At 41.6% G+C, this 23,359-nt stretch overlaps 1 protein-coding gene across 2 annotated transcripts in view; it reads left to right on the forward strand.

Moving 5' to 3' along the window:
• Positions 1-23,359, forward strand: part of LOC126481666 (negative elongation factor D) — a 209,027-nt gene that overhangs the window by 101,793 nt on the left and 83,875 nt on the right. For both annotated transcript variants that reach the window (XM_050105594.1, XM_050105595.1), the window contains exons 12-13: positions 12,459-12,669; positions 12,808-12,948. In XM_050105594.1, coding sequence (XP_049961551.1) covers positions 12,459-12,669; positions 12,808-12,948 — 352 coding nt within the window. The remainder of the gene's footprint in view (positions 1-12,458; positions 12,670-12,807; positions 12,949-23,359) is intronic.

Genomic DNA, 23,359 nt, shown 5'->3' on the forward strand with positions numbered 1-23,359 from the left:
AGTATCTTTAAGATTGCATAATAGGCTTTGTTTCCTGCTTGTATTATTTCTTTAATACATTTTCTCATACTATTATCATTGGTTGGGAGGATACCTAAATAATGGAAGCATCTAACAGCTTTGAAGCATTTATCAGAGATCTTCAGGTTCTGTGGTGTTCTTCTAGCTTCAGAATTGGACATAACCATATATTTTGTCTTGCTTTCATTTACAGTAAGCCCAATTCTTGTTTCTTGTGCTTCCATTTGTCCATTTATTTCTTTAAGCGATGTTACATCCCTTGCCACGATGGCAGTATCATCTGCATATGTGCATATCTGGCTGGACTTAATCACTATATGCAGTGCTAAGTTAAACAGGACTGCAGAGAGGCCATCACCTTGTTTTGCTCCATCCTCAAAGTCAAACTGCCTGGTCATTCAGTTATTCACTTTTACTTTTGTATCCTTCATGGTTAGCTTGATTAACCTTCTCAGTTTATCACAGATGCCCAATTCTTTCAGCACTTTATACAATGCTGGTCTATTAATACTTCCGAAAGCTTTGTTAAAGTCAATGAATAGAAAGTGGAGAGCTATATCATTCATAAAAATTTTCCATTATTTGCATAACAACAAACAACTGGTCAGATGTACCTCTGTTTGTTCGGAATCCACATTGGTATTCTCAGAGTATCTTTTCGGCACACTTCTTTATTCTTTCGTTCAGCACTACAGAGAGAATCTTATATACTGTATTCAGTAGGGTTATGGCTCCATAGTTTTCACAATTGCACTTTTCTCCTGTCTTATATATTGGACATATTATTCCAGTATTCAACTCCTCCAGCATGCTTTCGTTTACCCATATGTTCTTTATTAGTTTAAATATTTCACATCTTAGAGGTTGCCCCTGCCCCCTCCTTCCCCCCCCCCCCTCCCCCCCCCCCCCAACCCCCCAACCCCCACCCCCCACCCCGATTTTATTAGTTCTGACACGATCCAATCTTCACTGGGTGCACGGTTATTTTTTAGTTTATTTATCACTGTTTCCACTTGCAGCATTGTTGGGTTTTGTGCCTCATCCCTTTCAATTTCTCTTGCCTCTGTGTTCCTGTTCCCGTGTACCTCTTGGGTCCTGATCTGAGTTTTTGTTGAGCATATCTTCAAAGTATTCTGCCCACCTCTACAATATTTCTTGTTCATCTCTTATTATCTTACCCTTTCTGTTTTTGCATGCATTTTGTTTGGATTGAAAATTTTTTCTCATCTTTCCCACAGCATGATAGAATTTCTTCATTTCATTCTATTCCTTTAATTCTTCTATCTCTTTAAACTTTGATTTCAGTTATTCTTTTTTCTTTTTCTTGCATATTCTTTGGGTGTTGGATCTTAATTCTTTGTACACCTCCACGTTTCTTCTTGTTTCTCACTGTATAATTCTGTCTTGCTGCATTTTTACTTTCGATTACTAGCCTGCATTCATCATCAAACCACTCATTTCGCGCATTTCTTCTCACCCCAACTATGTCTTCTGCTGCCTCATTCAGCTCTTTCGGGGTCTTAGTCCATCTCTCTTGGATTCCCATTGCTTCCTCGCTGGGAGTCAGTGCGTATCTTAACATTTGCTTGGTTCTTTCACAACTTTTGGGTCATTCAGTTTTTCTGTGTCCCAGTTTGTATTTTTCTCCATTCCAGGTGTCGGTGTTACAGATAATTTCTCCCTCACTACAACTTTTACAGCAGAGTGTTCCGAGTCACAGTTAGGACCTCTGCAGCTCCTCACATCGGTAATTGATGTGGCATGTATTGCCTTTACTAACACATGGTCTATTTGATTTACTACTCCACTTATATGTGTTTTCCATGTTCTGAGATGTATTCTTTTTTGTGGGAAACATCTGCTCCTGATGATTAGATTATTTCTAGCAGCCAACTGACATAACATTTCTCCATTCTTGTTACTTTCTTTATGTAATGTGTATCTCCCAAATACTCTTCCATATTCGCTTCACCCAACCTGTGCATTAAAATCTCCCATAAATAAGAACAGATCATACTTTTTGCTTCACTGGATGCCCTTTCTAGATCTTTGTAAAACTTTTCCTTTGCTTCTTCTTGTGCTTCCTCTGTTGGTGTGTATGCTGTTATTATCGTTACATTTCTGTATTTCCCTTTCACTCTCTGTGTGCAAAATCTTTCATTTATTGGTTCAAATTCCAAAACACTTTTACCAACCTTCTTTGTTATTATGAATCCCATTCCGGCTTGTTTGGTTCTTCTTTCTGGTCCACTATACAGCAGAGAATACTGGGGCGTATCTATCTGTCCTTGTCCTTACCATCTTATTTCTTGTAGTGCTACAATGTACTTGAACTTCATGATCTCATCAGCTATTTCTTTCATTTTTGCAGGTTTCAACATTGTTCATACATTCCATGTTACTATTTCCAAATCTTGTGTCCTTTTTCTTTGCTGACGTCATGTTTTTTGTCTCTCATCCATCATCTGAGGCTCTTGTTGAGGTTCCATAATATGTCATTTTGACAGTGTGGGGTTATTGGCCCCACGCCCAACCCCCATCATGGAGGACCTGGATTTTTTTAGGGTTTACTCCCCTAGGGAGGTTGGCTTCCCTATGCCTACAGAGCCCCCCTCCCTATGTTGCAGGGCACAATTTGTCTGGCTCCTCAGTCGAGACCAGTCCGGCTTGGGTGACCTTGCCAGTAGCTACACTGCTGCTGGCATAGCTCTCGACTTCATCGAGGCATGCAAACCCTCCCGTCCGACACTGAAGGTGCCTACAATAAAGCGATGTCCCCTGGGATGGTTGTACTTCTCTACCTGACACTGTTGCTGTACTGTTTCCTCATGAGAGAAACATCGCTTAAAAGATGGTATAAAACCAGGAAGATAGATCTTGTTTCGCCCAAGCAATTGATATTGTTCCAAATATTAAGGAATTGCATATTGGTATTGTCTTATCCGTTAAAGATTTTGCTGAATTATGTCACAGTACCACTGTTCCCATGGAAGTTATACTGTGTGTTCAGAATGGGCCACTTTCACAAAAATGCCAGACTTGTCTCTGTGAGTCCAATGATTTTCTCATGTGGAATGTTTTGCGGTTGTGAAAGCATTGTCACTCCTGAAGTGATCTGGTAAATTGTTTTGATTCTTCATGCTTAACGAGCATTTGTAAAATTATAAGACAGGATTGCTGGCCAGTACTTACTTTCCCCCCCTTGGTGGCAAAATGTCAGTACTGCTGATATAAGTATAGAAAAGTACAATCAGTAGCCTACCTTTCTGAACTAATAGTTTCATCATCGGGGAGGAGAGAGGGATAGATTGTTAGAGAAGGTTAAAAATAAGTAGTGTTTCTTAGTTTTCTGCCTATGTCTGCCACATGTTGGTGAAAACTTGGACTGGGAAGAAGCATATTACTGAGCTGCTCAGATGAGCTGAGCTGTTCGTATAATTATTAGTCTGTCAACAAATGAATTAACCTCCTAGTATATTGTGCATATTTCCGCTCAATATCGCCTTACGGAATAATTTTCTGGAATAACTCATCACTAGGGACAGGAAAATTTCATGAAAACAATAACACATAATTGTCGATTTATTGAGAAATAATGTGAAATCAGTGATTTTTAGGAGATATCATGAAAATTGTTATTTTGTGGTATAAAAAATGTTAAAACTCTGAGGGTGGCAGGTACTGTCAGTTATTGAATGTTAAAATTGAATTTTATCTTTTAATCTCCTTCAAACTGAGGATTGTGTGTAATTTTGAAAGAACAGTTCATTTTCTTTCCGAGTAACAAACTTCGATATGATGGTGAAAATAGCACTGAATTTTGCAAAAGTAACACTAAATTTGGCATAAATTTATCAATCACAATTTGAAAAGGAATAGTGATGCCTGTTCATCTACGTCTACATCTACACCTATACTCTGTCGACCACCTTGAGGTGCATGGCAGACAATGCATCCCACTGTACCAGTTAGTAAGGTTTGTTCGCGTTCCTTTCACGTATGGAGTGTGGTAAAAATATTTTGAATGCATCCGTACATGCAGTAATTATTCTACCCATATCCTCATGATACCTGTGTGAGCAGTACGTAGGGGATTGAAGTATATTTCTAGAGTTGCCATTTAAAGATTTCTCTGGAAACTTTGTTGATAAGACATTTTTGGGAAAGTTTCCATGTATCTTCAAGGACTGCCACTTCTTTTCCTTCAATATCTCTCTGACACTCTCCCACAGACCAGACAAATCTGTGACCATTCTTGCTGCCCTTCTCTGTATATGTTCAGTATCCTCCATTAGTCCTGTTTGGCATGGGCCTCGCACACTTGAGCAGTATTTTAGAACCAGTTGCACGAGTGATTTGAAAGCAATCTCCTTTGTGGACTGATTGCTCTTCCCCAGTATTTTACCAATAAGCCGAAGTCTACCATCTGTTTTACCCACAACTGAGCTCATATGTTCTTCCATTTCATATCCTTCTGAAGTGTTACACCCACGTATTTGTATGAATTGACCAATTCCAACAGTGACTCATTGACAGTATTAGTCATAGGATACTGTGTTTTTTCGTTTTGTGAAGTGCAAAATTTTACATTTCTGAACATTTAGAGCAAGTTGGCAATCTCTGCACCACTTTGAAATCTTATCGAGATCTGACTGCATATTTATGCAGTTTCTCTCCGTACTTCATTATAGATAACTGCATAATTTGCAGAAAGCCTGATTTTACTATTGATATTATATGCGAGGTCATTAATATACAACCTGAACAGCAAGGGTTCCAATACACTTTCATGGGGCACAGCCGAAGTTGCTTCTACATCTGAAGATAACTCCCCATAAAAGATAATGTTCTGTGTCTTCCCTACCAAGAAGTACTCAATCCAGGCACAAATTTCACTTGATACAGTGATAAGTGTTCTTGCTCTATATGAGGCTAGTAGTGTATGATATCTAACTATAGGGAAAAAATAGACTCTCATAAATAACTCTTTATTTGTTATTTTTGGGCCTAAAAAGTGGATTTTTGAAAATTTGTCTACCAAATTTTGGAGGTCATTTTGACTGGTTATTTTTGAATTTAGGGTGTTTTGTGTAATAAACAATGTTGTTGTTCTTGTTGTTGTGGTCTTCAGTCCTGAGACTGGTTTAATGCAGCTCTCCATGCTACCCTATACTGTGCAAATTTCTTCATCTCCCAGTACTTACGGCAACCTACATCCTTCTGAATCTGCTTAGTGTATTCATCTCTTGGTCTCCCTCTATGATTTTTACCCTCCATGCTGCCCTCCAATGCTAAATTTGTGATCCCTTGATGCCTCAGAACGTGTCCTACCAACCGGTCCCTTCTTCTTGTCAAGTTGTGCCACAGACTCCTCTTCTCCCCTATTCTATTCAATACCTCCTCATTAGTTATGTGATCTACCCATCTAATCTTCAGCATTCTTCTGTAGCACCACATTTCAAAAGCTTCTATTCTCTTCATGTCCAAACTATTTATCGTCCATGTTTCACTTGCATACATGGCTACACTCCATACAAATACTTTCAGAAACTACTTCCTGACACTTAAATCTATACTCGATGTTAACAAATTTCTCTTCTTCAGAAACGCTTTCCTTGCCATTGCCAGTCTACATTTTATATCCTCTCTACTTCGACCAACATCAGTTATTTTGCTCCCCAAATAGCAAAACTCCTTTACTACTTTTAAGTGTCTCATTTCTTAATCTAATTCCCTCAGCATCACCCGACTTAATTTGACTACATTCCATTATCCTCATTTTGCTTTTGTTGATGTTGATCTTATATCCTCCTTTTAAGACACTGTCCATTCCGTTCAACTGCTCTTCCAAGTCCTTTGCTGTCTAGAGGACACTTTTCTAAAAACAATCATGTCAATTGCAATGTTGTAACTTAACCCAGTGCAGAAATATTCAAATTTTCGATAATGTCTCCAGACTGAAAAATTGTTGCGTGCCTAAAAATAAAAATGGCCGTCATCCACTTAAGGTGCAAGATAAATTATTTCAAAAAACTGTTTTGACTTATCAAACATAGGGCAATCACATATAAAAATATTAAAATATTTAAAAATGGTCAAGCAACAATCACTGGGCCACTTCATATGAATTGACTCAGTACATCAAAGATCTTTCCAAAAACACTTTTTTTCTTTTCTTTTCTTTTCTTTTCTTCTCTTCTCTTCTCTTCTCTTCTCTTCTCTTCTGGGATTCATTTTCTGAAGAGATTTTACACTGCTGTATAAAGCGTTAACCATTCAAAGGATTGATTAGTTTTACAGTTCCCAGGGAAACTATACTGTCACTTAACACAGAAAAAGTGTTTTCACCCGGGGAAAAGTGTATTTTTAACCATGAAATCTGGGAAAATGCCGGGATTTTATTTTTTATTTTATTTATTTATTTTTCCTAGTCTGCCATACACACTGTCAAACAGTGGCTTATGAAATGGGGAAATATGGTCGATCCAGGTCAAAAGTTTATGACAAATCACGTTTTGGGTATAAAAACAAATGTATAATTTCTTAACTTAATCTTGTTGCAAAGCCACACAAATTCTCATTTCAGTAGCTATCAAAGACTTAAAAAAATTACATCATTGCATTACATAAGTCTACACTCACTCATTTGCTTATCATGTAGAAAAATACTCAAATATTTCCGTGCTGTCATTTGTTAAAATCTCATTCCAGTAACTTGGACCTTTTGTGAGCCATGAGGGATGCTATGAATATTTTATTCTCGCTTTCTGTGGGTACAGTCCCAAGGCCAGGCCTCCACAAACATATAGGCAGGTGATGCAGGTATCAAAAGAATCCACTGGAAATATGCATGGCTCTTTGGGAAAATCGTTTTTTTGTGTATGGCATCTCATGTTGAAAGGTGCGCCAGCTTTTGATTGCTGTAGGAGTGTTGCCAACAAACAACTTTCCATCCTCAGTCATATGGCAACTCTTGAAGTGTTCTAGTAGTGTGTCATGGTGAAACCAAGAAAAGTGAAATTCAGTGCTGAATAGCTGAATGACTGGAGGTTTGAGAGCATCAAGGCTCGCAAGATGTCAGAATTCCAGACATTTTGCACAGTATGAAGCAGATCTTTTGCACTCAGCAACATATGAATGATGGCCGTAAACAGTCATGTGGAAGGAGCTGAGCACTGCAAGGAAGTCATGTCTGTCAAGAAGACAGCAGACAATTCGTCTTTTTCCTCAGTCTCAGTAAACGAAGTGCTATGACTGTTAAGTGATGCGTTGACCCTTAAAGGCTGCACAACATCTCACTGACCGTAATGGGATTTTATTTTCGATGACTGCATTGTTTTTTATCCAGCCATTTTGGTGATGTGTTAGGCAATTAAAAGGGTATTTCAGTAATGCTTTAAGAAGTAAGCAAGGAGAACAGGAAAGTCGGGCGAGCTGGGAAACCTTGTCAACAGAGTGGTGTTCAAAGTTGACCGACAGACTTCGGCATTTTCGACATACTCTTGCGCAGCTTGATGTAATCTACCCTTTTCTAATGTCAAGTTTTGGCGTTCATTAAGGAAACTTGCCACTGGTTTTTCAGTGAAGAGGGAGGATCACCAAGGTATGCCTAGCCGCCCTGCTTTCCTGCTGTTTCTGTACTTCTTGCTTCCTCTTTAGACAATGGGGTAGATTGCATTAATCCCTTCTTCGTTGCCAGACATACCCATCTATTGACAACTGCTGTTCTTCCCGATAGTACATACTTTTCAGCTCACCTGATTTAGGCAGAAGACTCCCAATTTTCAGCTTTTTCTCCTGTCTCGCGATCATTCCATTATTTCTCCCAATTTTTAGCTAATGATCATCACCTAAGACGGTTATTTTGAAAACCCGTTTCAGTTTTCGGCCAATTGTGGAAAGTCCTTTGCTTATTAATCTTTTTAATCGATGTACTCCTTTGGAGTTTGGAGAAATCAGGAAGTTGCATGCAACATGTAATTGACTATACTTTTTCCTCTGTCCTGTGCGTTTTTTAGTGTGTGCACTCACTGTGCGTTTTTTAGTGTGTGCACTCATATTGCTCCGTTTTGTGCTCTGTTTGGACTTGGGTGTGTGGGCTGTCACTGTGCCATTGCTACCAAGTTACTGGTTTTCCCACTAACTCTGGTGGTTTTGAATAGCCACCTAAAAGCTAGATTTTTAAACATATTAGGGTGGTTTTACAGTAAAATTACTTTTAAAATTGACTTGATCTGTTCAACATATCGAAAATAGCACTATTTAATTTATTAACGTCTACTACCTTCTGAATTTATATCACCTAAACATTTATAATGCACGGTATTCTGTCTTTGTTCCTTTATTGTTATGCATTGTAACATGAATAAATCTGCAGCGGCATCCATAGTGCTGGTGTTAATGTGATGTTTTTTACATCACTGGATATTGTTTTAGTGGTAAAAATGGCTAAAGTAAAGACATAGTATGTCCAGAAATGTTGTGCTGAATGGCTACATGGTAATAAATTTGCAAAATGATTCGAAAGAATTTTTTACGTTTTACAAGAGCATCTTGCAAGATTTGTTGTATTACTTTGTTAGCACATTATGCAGGCACATAAGCCATAGTGGCTCAAAAAAATCACAAGACAGCTGCAACACTGTAAACAAAAATATCTTTCAAAACTGTGGAAGAATCTTTAGAAGTGAATCAAGCTGAGGGTTCCCTTGCATTTTTTGCCATTGTGTGATCACATCATGTGGTCACTTACGTGAGTAAATTCAGGTGTCCGTGCATAGGAACAAAGTGTAGTGCAGTTATAAAACAGGGTTCATAATATGTTTAGAAATACAGAAGTCCTTAATTTTTTGTCAACTTACATCTTTTCTTACCCTTGAGCCACCAAAAATTTGTCTGGGGAAAACGCCTAAACTTGTCTGTAAATCAGGAAAAATCAGGCAATTTTTTACTTGGAGAAACTTGTGGCAACCATGAAATTGTCTTGTGACGGCATTGGGGAACAGCAAAAAGATTAGGAGCTCGTGCTAGTCTACAGTGGCCCTTGGATAACCAAATATTGAATCCATATGATTTGGTAGTATTCCAGGTATAGAGTTTTATTATGTACCAAAAGAAGAAACTGAAAAAATTCAGGCTGGTCAAGAAACAAGGTTTGCCAGGGAACATAGAACAAGAGAAAATTTTAAATTTCAGCCAGTTAATTGTAACCAGCTCAGAGCAAGCAGGCTGTCCAATGATGCTAAGGCCATCGAAGCCGATGAGTAAATTCCAGCAATTTCAATTGCAAGTTTACAACCAGGATGGTATGATGCTTTTATGTATGCCAGTTTTTGATGATTTGGAAATGTGTGTGACGTTTCACATGAACAACTAGATGTCCTCATCAGCTTTATGCATCTACATGGTTCTGCTTGTTCCTTCCACTGGTTATCTGCTAAAGACACTTGCTGGATTCCTGAGCAACATATTTTCATGACTTTTCTAGCATCAACATCAACAACATCAGGTAGACAAAACAGTTCTTGACAAAATTGTATAACTGTTTATCTAAAAGTGGAATTGGTCTTTTAGTACTTTTGTTTTACAAATTTGCTGTGTTTTGTTTTATGCTTGTTTTTATGGCATGTGTTAAAGTAATGTTAGAAACTGATTTATGTATTCGAATAAAAAAGTAATTACCAGTAGTGTTATGATACTTAATGAGCAAAATATTTAAGTTTTCAATCTTCTCAAAGTGCTAAAATAATAATTTTTGAAAGTATTGTTACTCACCAAAACACAAAATCCAGAAATTAAAGAATATAGCTTTGAAAGCTTAAAGCATGCTCTTTCCAGCTGTGGCAAGGGGGGGAGGGGAGGGGGGCAGGGAGGAGCCATCCATGCATGATCAATACACAGCCAGACACCCCCCCCCCCCCCCCCTCCCCACCAATAAAATTTTGACCTACTTTGCATATCTTTTCATCTAGGTGTCCAGCATTCATTAAATTTGATATATATACAGCCATCATAGGTGGGAATAACCCTCTGAAGTTTTGGTGTGTTTGGTTTGTATGAAAAGTAGTAGTGGTCGGTCAGACCTTGGCTCTCGGAGTCGTGTGATGTCTGTGTACAGAGTGATTATAATTAAAGTTAAACTTTCAAACCAATGTAGAAATAACACCACTGGTCAGAATGACGTCAAATTGCAACTTAATATTATCAGAGAAAGGGGAAAACATATGGCAGAAGAAAAATAAATAGTTACAAAATGTAGCAATAGATGGCGCTGTAATCATCATAATTTCGTAGTGGTCGACTACAAATGACAAATGAGTCGTACAATGATGCCTAAGGTGTACGTTTGATGTTAAACAGACTGTACCACTTAGTGTGTCTGGGTGTACGGGTGTGATACTGTTTGTTACATAAGCCCATCCACCACGGCAACATCATATCACATTGGATGGGAAAAATCTGTTTTTAATTGTCCTGAGGCCAAATATTGCATAAAAAGCATCAATTACATTGGCTTTTAATAGTCCTGGGGCCAAAACCGCATAAAAAGCATGTCACACAGGTTTTTAATTGTCCTGAGGCCAAAAACTGCTTAAAAAACTATCAGTAAAAATCATATCGGATTATTAATTTTTGTGTGACCGGCATAAAACGTGTTCAATATGCTGTCCACAGTTTTCTGCTACAAGTTAAAATTGAAAAACAGCATGTTCCACAACTGATTGAAGTGTTTCTGGGTTCACATTCACAATGTGTTGTGCAGTGTGTGCCTTCGGTGCAGCTAAGTTTGCAGTCGGAAGACTGAACACAACATCTTTCAGATAGCCCCACAGCACAGATTAATGTCAGGTGATCAGGATAGCCAGGCTGTAGCGCAATGGCGGCTGATAATTCTAGCATCTGAAATGGCAGCTTCAGCAGCTGCTTAACTGAATTTGCAAGGTTTGGAGGTGCGCCACCTTGCATAGAAATGATCTCATCCACACTGTTGGAGAGCTGGAATGATATGGTTGCGCAAATGACACTCACAGTGCTTACCAGTGACGGTACAGGTGACATGACCAGAAGCACCTGTCTCCTCGAAAAAATATGGCCCTATGATAAATGATGCCATAACCTGCACCACACAGTGACCTTTTCAGGATGAGGTGGTACTAGTTGATTTGCGTGTGGATTTTCCATTGCCCATATTCGACAATTCTGTGTATCTTGTCAGATGGAAGTGGGCTTCATCTGTCCACAAACTCTTCCACGGCCGATCATTGTCCACTTCCATGTGAGCAAGAAATTCTAAAGTGAAGGTCTCTCTTGCGGGCAGGTCAACAGGCAGCAACTCGTACACGTGGGTAATTGTCAATGGATAGCAAAGAAGGATGTTTTGTAGGATTTTATGCACCATGCTCACAGGTATGTCTAATGTTTGGGCAATTCTCCATGCACTACACATTCGCACACCACCACTCGTCTCCTCCTGTATTGCTGTGGCCACTGCTTCCATTGATGTCGAATCAAATTGTTCCCCCCTCTACCAGGTTGCTCACCAAAAGAATCCATCTTTTTGAATTTCCAAATCATTTTCTCCAGACCCACGGCAGTCATCAGACCAATGCCTTTTTTCAACCCCTTCAGTGTCCGGAACTTCTGCAGAGCGACGTTTGCGCTGTCATCATTCTGGTAATACAGCTTTACAAGCAGAGCGTGATCCTGCATTGAGACAGTCATGGCTAATGTCACAGATGCTGAAGGAGGAAAAGCTGTGTACCCAGCGTGTTTATACCAACTTCAATGGGTCATGTGCGTGACACGTATTTTTATTTACGTATTCTGACACATACAGCGCTATCTATTGATCAATTTTCACACTATTTTTCTTCTTCTGCCATACGTTGTCCGCCGCCTCCGATAATATTCCGTTGCAACTTGATGTCATTCTGACCAGTGGTGTTATTTCTACATAGTTTTGAAAGTTTAACTTTAAATATAATGACCCTGTATATTAAAGCAAATGGGAAAATGTTTGGTAGAACATTCAAAAAAGCCTAGCAAACATGGCACATTTGTACCTTCATATGTGATCTGAAGTTGAGTAGCCTTTATTTAAAAAGCCCGTAAAATTTCTACCGGTGAAGGTACTGAACTAAAATTTGGTATAGGCCTATAACCAACAAAGATCATATAGAACCTTCACACCAAATTTCATTAAATTTGGAGATAAGTAATAAATGTTGCTGAAGAAATTACCAAGAAAAATGTTTTGATATTGTGTTCAAATCTTTCTGATTCACACAAATCACAATAAATCTTATACATTTATTCTTTTCGTTGGTTCTTGCTGGCAGTCAAACAGATAATTGAATGACATATTTTTTGTGTTACGCTAGTCACTTGTTCTGTTTTATTTTAAAATTCTTGACTTGCAATTTTCTGATATGTTTCAGGTTTCCAGTTGTATCTGTAGGTGTTGTGAGGTGGGTAGAAAGTACCGTTACAGAGTCGTCATATTTCAAGCTCTGTGTTGAACACACTCCCATTCATCTGGCACTGCTGGATGAAGTTGTCACCTGCCACATGCTTCTTCACCCAATGGTTCTCTCACTCCTTGTGAGATTGTTTGAATCAAAGCAGGATGAACTGGAAATTCTAGTGCAGGTAAGAGGGAAAGACTGTACAATACCTAGATTTTGATGTACAGTTAGTGTTAGTTTTATGTAAAAGTTTTTGTTTCCTATGTCCATGTTTCTGTTATTACAATTTGTCATTAATTAATCCACAAAATGTTTTACACAGTTGGAAATGAGGAAGATGTTGCTCGATCGTATGGTGAATCTGCTCAGTAGAGGCTGCGTTGTGCCTGTTGTCAAATACATCAAGCAGTGTTGGCAGAAGGGCGATACTGACATCTCGCTGATACGGTACTTTGTTACAGAGGTATGTTGCCTTTCATGCTGTTTGCTAGTTTCAGAGTGGTCTGAGGTGAGCAAAAGATTTTTCATGACAGCATACACTGCTGGTCATTAAAACTGCAAGATCTTGAAATGGCACGCAATAGAAGTCAGGTTGGCGCAAAGTGCACTTACATGCTTGGATGTGCACAACCTCGCAAAGTAGATATAGTAGGAGTAACAACATGTACATTCTGTAACTCGGGAAAGATTATGAAAAGGGTGTCTCCCTCAGAAATCAGATTTGATTGTGAGAAGGTAATGTTATGCCTCTTACAAGTAGGAGAAATGTCTTAACAACCTGTGTCAGAATTTGACTGGAGTAGGATTGTTTCCTTTCACAACTGCAGTTTGTCAGTCTGTGATATTGTTTGTCACATCGGTCAGGATCCCACATCTGTTTATGCGAATATGGAATCGACAGCTTCAGGCGGGTCGAGCTTGATGCCATACAGGATCTCAGCAGTCCCACACAAATAGCACTCAAGAGGACAGACATATTGTTCCCTCTGCCTTGCGGGGTTTTACAGCCACATCACATACGTTAAGTCAGGAAATGGGATTGTTTCCAGCAAGACAAATATCCATACACAGAGATGACAACTATTATGAATCAATCATTATAATTATGGATTTCCTCTAATAATCACGTCTTTACCAATGACGTGACCAAAATTACGATATTTTTCTTTTTTTTCTTTTTCTTTCGTTCTTTCTTTCTTTCTTTTTCTTTTTTTTTTTTAATTTATAAGCATAATCGCATTTAGTTCTCAGAAGGATGCACAAGAGAAAATCATTCTTTACTATTTGAATTTTCATCAATATTTCTTTTCACATTTTTCGTTAACTGTTCGTATACTTCTTTTCTGCCCCTTGTCGAATTTTGATTATTACACCAAACACCATGTATGGTATGTGACTTCACTTATCGTAACATATAATCAGGTATGAAGTGGTATATCTTGCACAGTTGTTCTCTTTGATAGTCACACGATGACTCTTCCTGGCGAGCTCCCATGCAGGTCGGTTTGCGTTATCATCATCTATGAGCCCAGCACCTGGCGTGATGTATGATACCAGCATCTCTGACTCACGTAGTTGTAATTTGGATAGTGGCCATTACATTTCTGATGTATTTGTTACATCCAGTGTTTGTGAATTATCTTAAAGGTGTCTGTGACATCATTCAACAAAGTAGTGCCAGATCACATGTTGCCACCTGTGCTGTCCTGCCGTCCCCCAATGCAGAAGATTTTCAACTGTCACCCTGGACAACATGATCTCCAGATCTCTCAGCAATTGAAAACGTGGTCTTGCTTTGCCAAGAAACTGACACACTACAGCATACCAATCACTGTGATTGATGATCTGTGGCATAGACTTGGAGCAGCAGGGGACAATGTTTCTGTTATCTGTCATCCAAGCTCAGTGTGACTTGATATTTGGCTGTGTTACAGCCCTGTTATCAAGTAATAAAAACAAAATAATAAATGAACTATCAGTTTAATATTTTATTGTTCAAGCAGTAACATCAACAATATTATTTTTCATTGTAATGATTCAGATAAAATATCCAGTAGAAGCTCTTATTGCCTCAGTACTCAGCTGGGTTTATAGATACCCATTGTTGGTGTCAGAGGTGACAGCCCTGCTAAATTTTGCACCCTGCATGCTCCCATAATGCATGCAAATTTAATTATGTATTCTTCCTGCTGTACTGTAAACACACAATAAGGGAAATTTTGTTATTTGCTGTCCTTTCTGGTGTTCAATTCTCATGGCCGGCACTGTATGTACCATCGATTCTTGGTATTAAATTTGTATAAAATTGTGACCTTTGATGTCATCATGTGCTGCACTCAGCTCCCCTTGACTGCAGCCGAATGAATTCACTAGTGTTGTGTTAGTTTCCTGTACAATACACTGGCTGCCTCATCCTTCTAGCAGTCAGCCACCCTTCCACAACCCTCCCTCTCGCTTCCCATCTTCTTTCTCACATCTTCCTCTCCATCTGACACAACCCTTCACCCCAGATGAAGTGCAGTACTGGCACAAAGTAATGCAGCCTTACAGGTGTGTGTGTGTGTGTGTGTGTGTGTGTGTGTGTGTGTGTGTGTGTGTCAACTATTCATTGAGTTTTTATCTTTACTCTTTTAATTATTTAGAACAATCAAAAAGGCATTGTGGCCACAGAGTTAAAAGCTAAACTTTCAGAACAAAAAATATGTGTTGTACACAATAGGCTTCTAGGGATAGGCAAGTGAATCTGGAGTTAGCAGTGTTAGTGCTAGATGGTGGCAGGATGGCCCCCACCCTCTCCCCCTCCCCCACCCCAGAGGCAGAATTGGTGTACCACCTCTGTCTGAATCTAGTGTTATCCCCATGTGAAAGGTTGAGAACATTTTCAAAATGTTTGTGAATTGCATAACTGAAGTGGAACATCTGTACAAGCCCGCCCAGTTTTCAGCTATTTGGATGTGGAAAACTGATTAAAAACTGCACCCAGACTGGCAGGCATACTGGACCTCATTGTTTATGTCCCAGGCAGATTCAGTGTGGGGATGGTGCTTCTCCCCAGATCCTAGAGGTTGTGTTTCATAGTCCTCTAGCTTAATCAGCTTAAAATGCTAATTAAGTTTTGTTTGCCAGAACAAATATTTCTGCCATTGTTTAATATATTGAAGAGGCTGAGGACGTTCAGTGAGTATTTTGCTTTGAGAAACATATATTAAACATGTCTTATAATATTTAAAAGGAAGTGGACTATGTTTGAGGCTCATGTAATTAAGAATGAATAGAGTATAACTAGCAAAATGAGAGTTGAGGGACAGAAGCTCAGAACACACCACAAGCACACAAGGCAGAGAGAGAGTGACTCAGTCAAATGTTCACTCTTGTTGCCATGCTGGCACTGTTTGGTCATGTTTAGTTTTCCAGGGAGACTGGTCAGTAGAGAGGACTAGGGAATCTGGACCCATGACAAGGACAGCCTGGACTCTTTCCTCCAGAAACTCAGTCTTTTATGCCATATCTACTTCTCAACTCGTTGACTAAATGTGTCATTCAAATCGGACAAGTGAGGTGCAATACTGTCCCTTACACTTTGTCCAGTTAGAGGCATGTCTTACGTGATCAACAGTAGGGCCAGTCAGCTCTACACCTACATGCTGGCTGTCAATACTATCGAACATTTGTCCAGCTCTTCTTCGTTGGAAGGTGGCTCCTAACAACCTTTGCCAACAAGTTTCTGAAAGTGAATCATTCCCTCTTCATTAAGATTTACTCATACTGCCTAAGAAATACACATATCCAGAAGACCACATATGAAGGAGGAGTCCAAATGCTTTCAACTTGTTTAACGGGGATACTGAATGGAAACTTGACATGCTGGCTAAAAAAACCCGGAACCATAATAAACTTACTGACAACCCAGCTGTTAAATTTCTAGGCTTTCATCATCCTAAGGAGGAGTGGATACAGCATAATACATCACAGATTGGAGAAGATGGAGATTTTGCAGTGGCAGTACATGTGGCTATTTGATAGTCGGGCAATGAGCCACATTGTAAATGATAGCACTTACAGATGTTTCCCTGATGGTATCAAGATTCCATATGAAGCATCTGACGAGGCACTTCAGTGGATTGAGTTTTTCGATATTTGTGCGTAATCTAGCCTGTTGAATGTTTATATAGTGTAAATACTTGCAAATGTGTATGTTTTGGTTAAATAAGTATACTGTAACAGTTTTGTTATTGTAATTGATGCATGCAGTAATAACTCGCTTTATTTGTTCATGAGACCCAGAAAATATTAGATACAGGCTCCCAGGTAGATGCTATTTTTCTTGACTTCCGGAAGGCGTTCGATACAGTTCCGCACTGTCGCCTGATAAACAAAGTAAGAGCCTACGGAATATCAGACCAGCTGTGTGGCTGGATTGAAGAGTTTTTAGCAAACAGAACACAGCATGTTGTTATCAATGGAGAGACGTCTACAGACGTTAAAGTAACCTCTGGCGTGCCACAGGGGAGTGTTATGGGACCATTGCTTTTCACAATATATATAAATGACCTAGTAGATAGTGTCGGAAGTTCCATGCGGCTTTTCGCGGGTGATGCTGTAGTATACAGAGAAGTTGCAGCATTAGAAAATTGCGGCGAAATGCAAGGAGATCTGCAGTGGATAGGCACCTGGTGCAGGGAGTGGCAACTGACCCTTAACATAGACAAATGTAATGTATTGCGAATACATAGAAAGAAGGGTCCTTTATTGTATGATTATATGATAGCGGAACAAACACTGGTAGCAGTTACTTCTGTAAAATATCTGGGAGTATGCGTGCGGAACGATTTGAAGTGGAATGATCATATAAAACTAATTGTTGGTAAGGCGGGTACCAGGTTGAGATTCATTGGGAGAGTGCTTAGAAAATGTAGTCCATCAACAAAGGAGGTGGCTTACAAAACACTCGTTCAACCTATACTTGAGTATTGCTCATCAGTGTGGGATCCGTACCAGATCGGTCTGACGGAGGAGATAGAGAAGATCCAAAGAAGAGCGGCGCGTTTCGTCACAGGGTTATTTGGTAACCGTGATAGCGTTACGGAGATGTTTAATAAACTCAAGTGGCAGACTCTGCAAGAGAGGCGCTCTGCATCGCGGTGTAGCTTGCTCGCCAGGTTTCGAGAGGGTGCGTTTCTGGATGAGGTATCGAATATATTGCTTCCCCCTACTTATACCTCCCGAGGAGATCACGAATGTAAAATTAGAGAGATTAGAGCACGCATGGAGGCTTTCAGACAGTCGTTCTTCCCGCGAACCATACGTGACTGGAACAGGAAAGGGAGGTAATGACAGTGGCACGTAAAGTGCCCTCCGCCACACACCGTTGGGTGGCTTGCGGAGTATCAATGTAGATGTAGATGTAGAATAATAATAATAAAAAAGGACAGCGTCCAGTGTTGGTATCTCAAACAAGTAGTCTTAGTTATGTAGATACGAATATTCACCCATCAACTTTGGCTAACCAAAAACTCGACCATTCAGTTACTGAATACATTAGGTAAATTATTAGTACTTAGTTGACTGCCTTTTATTATGCTCTGGAAGTAGGAAGGAACATCCTTCCCATCTCTCCCAAAATGGTGTCTTTAGCCCACCCAATCCATGAAGGCCCCCAGTTAATGTTTATGCCATACCTACTTCTGAATCATTACCACATGGATCTGATCCCCATGGAACACCTAAGTGCAAGACCTGTACTTCACACACCCACACAACACACCCTTTTTCAGCCCTGTCACAAGCACATACTACCATGTTCAGCTGCATATTCATCTGGTAAAGCAGTCGCATAATGGACCAGCTCTGCTGTAGTTTCTACACAGTCTTTTATATGAGCTTGACCACAAACCAGCTGTCTACCCAAATGATTAGCCCCTACTAAACTGATGCTGAGGGCAAGTTGGAGAACATGGTGCTGAGCACATCATGCTTAATTTCAATGGTTTCTTCACAACCTGTACACTATGAATCTTCCTGCCATCTTTTTCTGTTACCAGTTTCTCAGAATTACGCAGGTGTGAATTAATCCTTACAACACATACTTCAATCAGACAACCACGTAGCCCCTGTTCTGCATCGCACCTCAATCTGCATTCATACATTCCTTTACAATCAATCTCCCTCTTTGTTTGGTTGTCTTCCCCATCCAATTGAGCCCTCCAATTTTCATATATATAATAAAGGGAAACATTCCACGTGGGAAAAATATATCTAAAAACAAAGATGACGTGACTTACCAAACGAAAGCACTGGCAGGTTGATAGACACACAAAGAAACACAAACATACACACAAAATTCAAGCTTTCGCAACCAACGGTTGCTTCATCAGGAAAGAGGGAAGGAGAGGGAAAGACGAAAGGATGTGGGTTTTAAGGGAGAGGGTAAGGAGTCATTCCAATCCCGGGAGCGGAAAGACTTACCTTAGGGGGAAAAAAGGACAGGTATACACTCGCGCGCGCACACACACACACACACACACACACACACACACACACACACACACACACACACACACATATCCATCCGCACATACACAGACACAAGCAGACATTTGTAAAGGCAAAGAGTTTGGGCAGAGATGTCAGTCGAGGCGGAAGTACAGAGGCAAAGATGTTGTTGAATGTTGGTGAGGTATGAGCGGCGGCAACTTGAAATTAGCGGAGGTTGAGGCCTGGCGGGTAACGAGAAGAGAGGATATACTGAAGGGCAAGTTCCCATCTCCGGAGTTCTGACAGGTTGGTGTTAGTGGGAAGTATCCAGATAACCCGGACGGTGTAACACTGTGCCAAGATGTGCTGGCCATGCACCAAGGCATGTTTAGCCACAGGGTGATCCTCATTACCAACAAACACTGTCTGCCTGTGTCCGTTCATGCGAATGGACAGTTTGTTGCTGGTCATTCCCACATACACTCCTGGAAAAAAGAACACATTGACACCGGTGTGTCAGACCCACCATACTTGCTCCGGACACTGCGAGAGGGCTGTACAAGCAATGATCACACGCACGGCACAGCGGACACACCAGGAACCGCGGTGTTGGCCGTCGAATGGCGCTAGCTGCGCAGCATTTGTGCACCGCCGCCGTCAGTGTCAGCCAGTTTGCCGTGGCATACGGAGCTCCATCGCAGTCTTTAACGCTGGTAGCATGCCGCGACAGCGTGGACGTGAACCGTATGTGCAGTTGACGGACTTTGAGCGAGGGCGTATAGTGGGCATGCGGGAGGCCGGGTGGACGTACCGCCGAATTGCTCAACATGTGGGGCGTGAGGTCTCCACAGTACATCGATGTTGTCGCCAGTGGTCGGCGGAAGGTGCACGTGCCCGTCGACCTGGGACCGGACCGCAGCGACGCACGGATGCACGCCAAGACCGTAGGATCCTACGCAGTGCCGTAGGGGACCGCACCGCCACTTCCCAGCAAATTAGGGACACTGTTGCTCCTGGGGTATCGGCGAGGACCATTCGCAACCGTCTCCATGAAGCCGGGCTACGGTCCCGCACACCGTTAGCCCGTCTTCCGCTCACGCCCCAACATCGTGCAGCCCGCCTCCAGTGGTGTCGCGACAGGCGTGAATGGAGGGACGAATGGAGATGTGTCGTCTTCAGCGATGAGAGTCGCTTCTGCCTTGGTGCCAATGATGGTCGTATGCATGTTTGGCGCCGTGCAGGTGAGCGCCACAATCAGGACTGCATACGACCGAGGCACACAGGGCCAACACCCGGCATCATGGTGTGGGGAGCGATCTCCTACACTGGCCGTACACCACTGGTGATCGTCGAGGGGACACTGAATTGTGCACGGTACATCCAAACCGTCATCGAACCCATCGTTCTACCATTCCTAGACCGGCAAGGGAACTTGCTGTTCCAACAGGACAATGCACGTCCGCATGTATCCCGTGCCACCCAACGTGCTCTTGAAGGTGTAAGTCAACTACCCTGGCCAGCAAGATCTCCGGATCTGTCCCCCATTGAGCATGTTTGGGACTGGATGAAGCGTCGTCTCACGCGGTCTGCACTTCCATCACGAACGCTGGTCCAACTGGGGCGCCAGGTGGAAATGGCATGGCAAGGCGTTCCACAGGACTACATCCAGCATCTCTACGATCGTCTCCATGGGAGAATAGCAGCCTGCATTGCTGCGAAAGATGGATATACACTGTACTAGTGCCGACATTGTGCATGCTCTGTTGCCTGTGTCTATGTGCCTGTGGTTCTGTCAGTGTGATCATGTGATGTATCTGACCCCAGGAATGTGTCAATAAAGTTTCCCCTTCCTGGGACAATGAATTCACGGTGTTCTTATTTCAATTTCCAGGAGTGTAGAAAGCTTCACAGTGTAAGCAGGTCAGTTGGTAAATCACGTGGGTGCTTTCACACGTGGCTCTGCCTTTGATTGTGTACACCTTCCGGGTTACAGGACTGGAGTAGGTGGTGGTGGGAGGGTGCATGGGACAGGTTTTACACCGGGGGCGGTTACAAGGGTAGGAGCCAGAGGGTAGGGAAGGTGGTTTGGGGATTTCATAGGGATGAACTAAGAGGTTACGAAGGTTAGGTGGACGGCGGGAAGACACTCTTGGTGGAGTGGGGAGGATTTCATTTCAGGACAGGATTTGAGGAAGTCGTATCCCTGCTGGAGAGCCACATTCAGAGCCTATTCCAGTCCCGGAAAGTATCCTGTCACAAGTGGGGCACTTTTTGGGTTCTTCTGTGGGAGGTTCTGGGTTTGAGGGGATGGGGAAGTGGCTCTGGTAATTTGCTTCTGTACCAGGTCAGGAGGGTAGTTGCGAGATGCGAAAGCTGTTTTCAGGTTGTTGGTGTAATGATTCAGGGATTCCGGACTGGAGCAGATTCGTTTGCCACGAAGACCTAGGCTGTAGGGAAGGGACCGTTTGATGTGGAATGGGTGGCAGCTGTCATATTGGAGGTACTGTTGCTTGTTGGTGGGTTTGATGTGGACGGACGTGTGAAGCTGGCCATTGGACAGATGGAGGTCAACATCAAGGAAAGTGGCATGGGATTTGGAGTAGGACCAGGTGAATCTGATGGAACCAAAGGAGTTGAGGTTGGAGAGGAAATTCTGTTCTTCTTCTTCACTGTGAGTCCAGATCACGAAGATGTCATCAATAAATCTGTACCAAACTTTGGGTTGGCAGGCCTGGGTAACCAAGAAGGCTTCCTCTAAGCGACCCATAAATAGGTTGGCATATGAAGGGGTCATCCTGGTACCCATGGCTGTTCCCTTTAATTGTTGGTATGTCTGGCCTTCGAAAGTGAAGATGTTGTGGGTCAGGATGAAGCTGGCTAAGGTAATGAGGAAAGAGGTTTTAGGTAGGGAGGCAGGTGATCGGCGTGAAAGGAAGTGCTCCATCGCAGCGAGGCCCTGGACGGGGGGGTATTTGTGTATAAGGAAGTGGCATCAATGGTTACAAGGATGGTTTCCGGGGGTAGCAGATTGTGTAAGGATTCCAGGCGTTCAAGAAATTGGTTGGTGTCTTTGATAAAGGATGGGAGACTGCATGTAATGGGTTGAAGGTGTTGATCTACGTAGGCAGAGATACATTCTGTGGAGGCTTGGTAACCAGCTACAATTGGGCGGCCGGGATGATTGGGTTTGTGAATTTTAGGAAGAAGGTAGAAGGTAGGGGTGCGGGGTGTCGGTGGGGTCAGGAAGTTGATGGAGTCAGGTGAAAGGTTTTGTAGGGTTCTGAGGATTCCTTGAAGCTCCGCCTGGACATCAGGGATGGGATTACCTTGGCAAACTTTGTATGTAGTATTGTCTGAAAGCTGACTCAGTCCCTCAGCCACATACTCCCGACGATCAAGTACCACGGTCGTGGAACACTTGTCTGCCGGAAGAATGATGATGGATCGGTCGGCCTTCAGATCACGGGTGGCCTGGGCTTCAGCAGTGGTGATGTTGGGAGTAGGATTAAGGTTTTTTAAGAAGGATTGAGAGGCAAGGCTGGAAGTCAAAACTTCCTGGAAGGTTTGGAGAGGGTGATTTTGAGGAAGAGGAGGTGGGTCCCGCTGTGACAGAGGACGGAACTGTTCCAGGCAGGGTTCAATTTGGATAGTGTCTTGGGGAGTTGGATCATTAGGAGTAAAAAAAAAAGAAAAATGATCCTAATCCTACTCCTAATGTCTGCTTGTGTCTGTGTATGTGCGGATGGATATGTGTGTGTGTGCGAGTGTATACCTGTCCTCTTTTTTTTCCCCCTAAGGTAAGTCTTTCCTCTCCTTCCCTCTTTCCTGATGAAGCAACCGTTGGTTGCGAAAGCTTGAATTTTGTGTGTATGTTTGTGTTTCTTTGTGTGTCTATCAACCTGCCAGCGCATTCGCTTGGTAAGTCACATCCCAATTCTTTTTGTGAGCAACATTCTCCTTCTTCTGTAGTGAATAACATGGGGTCTTGATTGATATTTGTGTCATTTCTGACAAATAGTCAACCATGAAAAAGGTTGGTAAAGGACTTAAAAAAAGCGTATTAGGTTGTCTCTTATTGTCCATAGTTAGGGTAAGCAGCAGTTCTCAGCTATCACATTTAGAAGTTATGGCAGTCATTTTCTTATGCCACTCAGACTCCACAGAATTACAGTTTCTGCTGCTGGTGGAGCTAAGAGATGCCTTCTCATTACCAGCTTCTCTATTCTGTTTTATTCTAATCAAAGCTTATTAACTTGAATTTTGTACAATTTTGTTAATCATTTACAAGTTTGAAGACAATTTAATCGCTTGAAGGAACAAAGAGCCCTCCCAACAGAAGATTGAAAATGAGATACATACACAGAATGTGTCCAGGCTCCATACATCTTCAGTTTACAGAA

The sequence above is a fragment of the Schistocerca serialis genome, chromosome 5, assembly GCF_023864345.2.
Source record: "Schistocerca serialis cubense isolate TAMUIC-IGC-003099 chromosome 5, iqSchSeri2.2, whole genome shotgun sequence".
Taxonomy (NCBI): domain Eukaryota; kingdom Metazoa; phylum Arthropoda; class Insecta; order Orthoptera; family Acrididae; genus Schistocerca; species Schistocerca serialis.